Source organism: Neovison vison, chromosome 1, assembly GCF_020171115.1.
Source record: "Neovison vison isolate M4711 chromosome 1, ASM_NN_V1, whole genome shotgun sequence".
NCBI classification, from domain to species: domain Eukaryota; kingdom Metazoa; phylum Chordata; class Mammalia; order Carnivora; family Mustelidae; genus Neogale; species Neogale vison.
The window spans coordinates 206340337-206347849 of NC_058091.1; the positions used below are offsets into that span (position 1 = coordinate 206340337).

General features: G+C 34.5%; 1 protein-coding gene across 1 annotated transcript; it reads right to left on the reverse strand.

Moving 5' to 3' along the window:
• Window positions 1–5466: 5466 nt before the first annotated feature.
• Window positions 5467–6296, reverse strand: LOC122919226 (NADH dehydrogenase (ubiquinone) complex I, assembly factor 6-like). Its single transcript, XM_044268173.1, is given in 2 exon segments — window positions 5467–6098; window positions 6101–6296. Coding segments are annotated over 2 exon segments (828 nt in total).
• Window positions 6297–7513: the final 1217 nt, after the last annotated feature.

Below are 7513 nucleotides of genomic sequence, written 5' to 3' on the forward strand. Positions count from 1 at the left end.
AGTGTAATATAAGAGATGAGAAGGGACAAAGTGGTCTAGACTACTTCTTATGTTCTTTATATTACACCTGGTTTCAAATATGCCAGTCTCAGCTTATGATATGGTGATTTAGACAATAATCCATTTCTTGATGTGTATCTATGGTCATGTAGACATTTAATGTACCATGGTCAGGCTTTTCAATATTTATGGTACTTCCTTGTGCATTGCATTGAAATTTTCCTATCAGGGATTGCCAGAGGCTCAACATACTAGATATGATTTTGGCTACACTATGTGAAGATTTCATTCACATATACCATCTTTCATCTACCTTGCCATCACATATAGGTTATTTTGTAAATTTGTGTAACATAGATAAAAATATATTTGTTAATATTTTTCCTGTAGCTAGTGTCACCTGAGTCTTCTTTTTCCTGCTTTATACTCCCAACTTCTTCAGCTTTATGTTTACATTTTGTCAATGTTATTGATATTTTCATTCTATATTATTAATATGTAAAAAGTGTTCTGGGCAGTTGTGTATTTTATATTTTGTTCTCTAGGTTTAGATTGCCACACCCTTTTGTTTCATTCAAAGCATAATCTTTTTAGTATAGAGGTGGCGTGAATTTTCCATTATCCATTGCTTGGATTTTACCATATTATCTATCATCATGGTGCTGGCTATTAGAGGAAAGAACATTTGTAGTTTGGGGAAGAAGTAAACCAGAGTTGTTACTCTGCAAATATGTTACTTTGCATAAATTATAATATTTTTGTTGCTAAGTTTTCACAGTTCTAAAATGAAAGTTTCAGTTAGGAGAATGTCTAATTGTTTTCAGTTCTAAAATTATATGACTTTAAACCAAATTATGCTATTAAACTTAATTTTATGTTATTCTAGTTAACTTCTAGCCAATTGAACACATTAAATTTTCTATCATACAGAATTCCAAATACATTCAGAAAATAAATTATATGTTGAATATGCTTTATATATAAGTAAATATATATATTTACCTTTTTTATTAAGCTATAAATTAACTAGAGCATCTTTATCTTCACAGATAACTTCAGAATTATGGAATCTTTTGTTGTATATAGTTTAAATGATAAGATATCTTATACTATAATCTGAACTTGCTCCACAGACCTGTTTTTCTCTTTTAAACCTTCCAAGACATTTGGTAAGTAAGTTGAGCTGTATTCCCTACTGAATTATGCGCTAGCTTCAAAATATGTAGACCTTCCAAACACAATACCACTTTTTGAGTGGAAATAGTATAGGGTGTCCTGACTTGTTCCTTATCTTGAAAGGGATATTTCTGTGTAACCCCAGACACTGGACGTCTAAAACCTTCATTAATAAGCCTCAGTCTTTAGGGGGTTTGATCTCCTACTTCTGGCATGCATCTTACAAAGGGTACAGAACAGTTGCCGGTTTTTGCTCACTGGTTCTGACTAAATTCATAATTTATTTGCAGAATTGACTTGAGAGGAAAAATATTAATCCTGACCTTAAAATTTTATTCCATTAAAAATGAAGAATTTATATAAGTGAAACTTTTTCTAGTTTAAAATTGTTTTACTTTAGTAGAAACTTCATTCTCACAGGAGTGATTCTTATTTGATGATAGATTATTTTTTTTCTTTTACCCCTTGGAATGTCTTAAAGGAACATGAATGTCCCGTTCATGGATATGGTACAAAAGTATGCTACAGCATAACTTTTGTACCTATAGACATTTTGCTGTGCAGATGAGTTTACAGATGCATGACCAAGAATTCTTGTACAAATCTAATCTCTATACAAATGGCAGCTAAGGCCATTATGTGCACAAGCTTTTCATTATTTAGAGAATAGTTTCTTTGCCTTGTAAATTTTTTGGCATACAATATTGGGTTGGAGGTACTATTTTCATCCATCTTCATATATGCAACTCACTGAAGCAGTAAGCATAGGGTAGTGACTATCCTTATTGATGGTGGTAAAATATACTCACTTGGCTTATAATGAATAACTTCTCTCCCAATTATATATTTATTATAGCTATATTTTTCTGACTGTAGATATATATCATGCCAATAAAATGCAAATTTACATCTTTGAAAATACTAATTTCTGCCATTCCAGTTAGAGATAAAATGGTAGGAAATAAAAAGTGGGCAGATTATTTTCTATTGCCATAATTAGAGAAGATCTGAACAAATCACTGTTGACATGATTTGTTTTGATAAAATAATAAAAACATATTAAAATAAATATTAAAAGCTCACATAGCACATAAATACTGAAAACACACAATTAGAGTCCTAACTTTATATTGGCTCAGGTTTAGTGCTTGCATCGTATATAAACTTGTAGAGTTTACTTAGGTTCTAAGCACCGGGTTGTATTGTCTACAGAATGGAGGTAATGTGAATGCTTATCTCAAAGAGTGGTATTCAGGAAAAAAGGAGAGAGTATAGTCTCTAATGTGGTATACTATGCAAAAGAAAAATTATAAAACTAAAATTTAATAGAAGATCCAAATATATTACTTCCTTTCTTTCAGTATATTACTAACATTTTAAAGATATACATTTAAAGATATACATCAGTTTTTAAAAGATGTAATTTCTTTGATTATCTTTGCTTTTGACACATTTTTATTAATATATTTCCTCCACATTTCATTTTTAATTCAAATTTATCTAATTTTTGATGATTATCAAATATTTTTTGTCTTCTTTTAAAATACTATTCTGAATAATCAATATAAAGTAACTTCTCTGATCTAAGTTTTAAACTAACACATAAAATAGTCAATGAACATCTACAGTGAATTGTTTCAAATACCTAGTATTTATATACAATATGTTCCTCTTATAGTAAGGTAATAAAATTCTTATTGACCACTTTTCAAGACAATAATAATTTGATAACTGCAAGAGACTTAAAAATAATTAAGCATAACCTAAATATATCAGTTTATTCCATTTGCTGTCAATTTAAGAATAGGATGAAAAACACAAAAGTAAAATGTTTTAAATTTTGTATACATTATTTTTTTTTCAATTTATTTATTTTCAGAAAAACATTATTCATTATTTTTTCACCACACCCAGTGCTCCATGCAAGCCATGCCCTCTATAATACCCACCACCTGGTACCCCAACCTCCCACCCCCCTGCCACTTCAACCCCTCAGATTGTTTTTCAGAGTCCACATTATTATGTGCTTGTTTCTAATACCTTTGTGTGAAACCTGCAAAACTGCATATTATGACTCAGATAACAATTGGTTTTATAAATTGCATGTTTTTCTGAACTGGTTTTTATTCTATAAGTATAAAAATCATTTCTTTAACTATCTGATAGATGATGAGTTTCATAATTAAATTTGAAGAACACATTTCTGTAGAGTCAAGGAGGTTCCATTACTGTTCAAGTATTAGGGTATTTCCTTTGATGCAGAGGTTAAACTTGATGTCCTTGATCCCTAGTTCTCTTATGACTTCATGAAACTATATAATAAAAGAATAAAATGCATTGAGTTGATCAAATATAACAAAATACAGCTGGGAGGATGTAGAGTTTTTCATGCTACACAATTAAAAATTTGTCATGCACATTTAATATAAGTACAAGGAAACAATTTTTAAGTTAAATTTTCTATTGTAGCATGTACAATACAAGTTGAAAACATAAGCACTGCAGGTAAGCAAAACTTGTCAGAATAATACTCAAACTTTTCCTTATCTGTAAAAGAACCAGAGTTTTAATAAATCAGATAGTATTTTATGTGCACACAGTTTCTATATTCTCTACCAAAATGGTGAACAAGAATTTAATTACTTCCTATCAGATAAATATCTATGAAGACAAAAATATCTACTGCCAGGAAATAGCCCAAAACAATTCACTTTGGATGGATCACTGAATATAAATCAAATATCTAGACTAAAAGAGGAAAAAGAAGAAAAAGCAGCTATGTCTTTTTTTTTTTTTTACACATAGGTAATTTTTTTTCTTCCAATGTATTTATTTTCAGAAAAACAGTATTCATTATTTTTTCACCACACCCAGTGCTCCATGCAAGCCGTGCCCTCTATAATACCCACCACCTGGTACCCCAACCTCCCACCCCCCCGCCACTTCAAACCCCTCAGATTGTTTTTCAGAGTCCATAGTCTCTCATGGTTCACCTCCCCTTCCAATTTACCCAAAAGCACATACCCTCCCCAATGTCCATAACCCTACCCCCCTTCTCCCAACCCCCCTCCCCCAAGCAACCCACAGTTTGTTTCATGAGATTAAGAGTCACTTATGGTTTGTCTCCCACCCTATCCTGTCTTGTTTCATGGATTCTTCTCCTACCCACTTAAGCCCCCATGTTGCATCACCACTTCCTCATCTCAGGGAGATCATATGATAGTTGTCTTTCTCCGCTTGACTTATTTCGCTAAGCATGATACGCTCTAGTTCCATCCATGTTGTCGCAAATGGCAAGATTTCGTTTCTTTTGATGGCTGCATAGTATTCCATTGTGTATATATACCACATCTTCTTCTTCTTTTTTTTTTTTAATTTGGCGGTTTATTTTACAATCTCAAGAACAGTAAGAATACATGGGTTTTGGGCTTTGGCATTGAAAGAATGTGGGTTTGGCATCCAACTCCAGTTCTAACGGCGATGTGACCTTGAACTTAATATCCATGAGGCAGTTTTATCCTTTGGAAAATTAACTTACTTCTCTGTGAGGGTTAATGCAAAAGGGTGCAGAGCTGTTCAAATTCACGCTCAGCTGAGTTGTATTTCTCGAGAGGAATTTAATTTTGTGAAAAAGAGATATTTAATCAAAAAGAGAGGAAGAATACTGCAGTTGGGTAGGAATTACTCAAATATATTTTATGATTTGCAACTTTACCTACACTGAGATGAATCCATAATTTATATTTAACATGTAATCTGTTGCTCTCCACCTATTCAATACCAAAATACATTAAATGGTTGAAAATGTATCAGACTCCTTTAAAATGCTCAAATAAAATGAAATTTGAAAAATGAAAAAGAATGTTGGCACCATCTAAGGGAGTGTCTTTTCTGCCATGAAGTTAATTGTACAGTAAATGTCACTGAGTAAGACCCCACTTTAATCTTTAGGAGATTGGAAACATTGGTTCATCCAAATTTCTAAGCATCAAACTTAAAGCAGCTCAGAGAGTATTTTGAAATTATTTACTTAGGGGTGCCTGGGTGGCTCAGGGGGTTAAAGCCTCTGCCTTTGGCTCTGGTCATGATCCCAGGGTCCTGGGATTGAGCCCCCCATTGGGCTCTCTGCTCAGCAGGGAGCCTGCTTCCTCCTCTCTCTCTCTGCCTGCCTCTCTGCCTGCTTGTGATCTCTATATGTCAAATAAAAAAAAAAAGATATTTACTAAATAGTAAATTGGCTTCTGAGCAAGTAAAGAATCCAGTAATCCACTTCATGTTTAACCTTGCTTTTTAAGACCCTTGGACAGGAACCCAGATGCTCAGTAGCTGATTGCTGCCAGATTTAACCGTCTGAAGAAAAGCAGGAAATGCTTTCACAGGAACACTTTTGTGGAAGGACCTAGCATGCTTCAGGTGCAAGTGTGCCTGACTGGCAATGTCATAGATCACATCTCTCACATTTTTATCTTGGTTCTTCCGTAGAAAATCCTCTTGGGGAACACCATGCAGCATACAAATATCCATGGGAAGGAACACCCTTCTTCTGCTTCCATGATAGGGCGTTGCTCTCAAGCAAGTCACAATGCCCTGGGCTTTTCCAATGTGACTCGCGGCATGGTCTGCATGAATGTCCTTTACACCCAATATTTCTAGTGTTAAGTAAAGAAGAGCACTCTGTGTGTTTTCAGCGTAATTTTCCAATTCCTGGATATTACGGTATGCTTTGTCATCCAAATTTTTTTCTCTTTCATCAATGATTTTCATAAGCCATCTTTTGGTCAGATTATGTCTTTTGACAGCCTTCCATAGCTCGAGGGCCACAGGCTGCTGGGGTGGGTTGTCACGGTATATGTCGTCCACTGTTTTTTTCCAAAATTCCATTCTCATCAATCCAATTGTTTTCTCAGAGACAGAGTCCTTAACCGCAGCAGCTCCATGCAGTAGCGGTCGGAGCCCAAGGCGCCTGCTCCGCTGGCCGCGGCCACGCTTCGCGCGGACCCCACGAGCCCCGGGAGCCGCCGGGCTCGCGCCCACAGGCTCCGGGGCGGTCGGTGGTGACACAGACAGGGAAGGCCGAGCCGCAGCGGGCCACAGGGTGAGCGCAGCACGGAGGCCGCCATGACACCCTATATACCACATCTTCTTTATCCATTCATCTGTTGATGGACATCTAGGTTCTTTCCATAGTTTGGCTATTGTGGACATTGCTGCTATAAACATTCGGGTGCACGTGCCCCTTTGGATCACTACGTTTGTATCTTTAGGGTAAATACCCAGTAGTGCAATTGCTGGGTCATAGGGAAGTTCTATTTTCAACATTTTGAGGAACCTCCATGCTGTTTTCCAGAGTGGTTGCACCAGCTTGCATTCCCACCAACAGTGTAGGAGGGTTCCCCTTTCTCCGCATCCTCGCCAGCATCTGTCATTTCCTGACAGCTATGTCTTTGATCCCAAGTGAGAGTTTCCATAGTTCAGAACACCACTATTCTCAAAGTATAGCCTCTATTACATTTTATGTAGATAGACTCCTACTGATTTTCTCCTCAAGACTGTTTGTTCATATCATCTTTAGTAACTGTCAGGATAAACTGAAAATTGCAAAGCGTGACATCTAAATAAAATAGCTATATTTATGCTAGCTATTTCAGTGCATCATAATATCAATTTCTTTATTCAAAAATTGATTATTTTTATTGGTAAGAGACAGGTAAATGACAACACTCAGTGGAAAATAATTAAGTTTTGGCATTAATCATTTGGATTCATCATATTACAACATATAAAAGATAAATGCATGTGTCCTATAAAGAAAATTTATGGATGTTGCATAGCTTTTAAATGATAAAAATGTAATTTTAATTAAAGTACTTCTCTTTTTACTTAGATATGTGAATTAAAAGATATATGTAAACTCAATTAAAAGTATCAGCATTTCTATGCAGAACATTGTCAAAGTGGTCAAAGGTAACCTTTTAAAAGTTTACAGTGTGCAATATTCTATTCAAGAAAATTTGTCTTAACCGAATGAACTTGATGTAGAATCAGTCCTTAGAAAGTTGGTTGAGATGCTTCTGATATTAATAATGATTATAGAATTAGATTAAATATTAACAATTCTATGTGTTAGTTAATCCTTAAAGAGAGGATAAATGATCTGTCACATTAAGTAACTATATCTAGAATAGTATATATCTAATAGTTGGGATTATGCAGTAGGGGAATTTCAGGGCTTAACTTAATATCTATACTAAATAATTAGTTTATATGAGTAGAAAAATAATGTGGTCTTTTAAAAATTATTTTTTATAACTAGCATAGATATTATATATTAGACTTC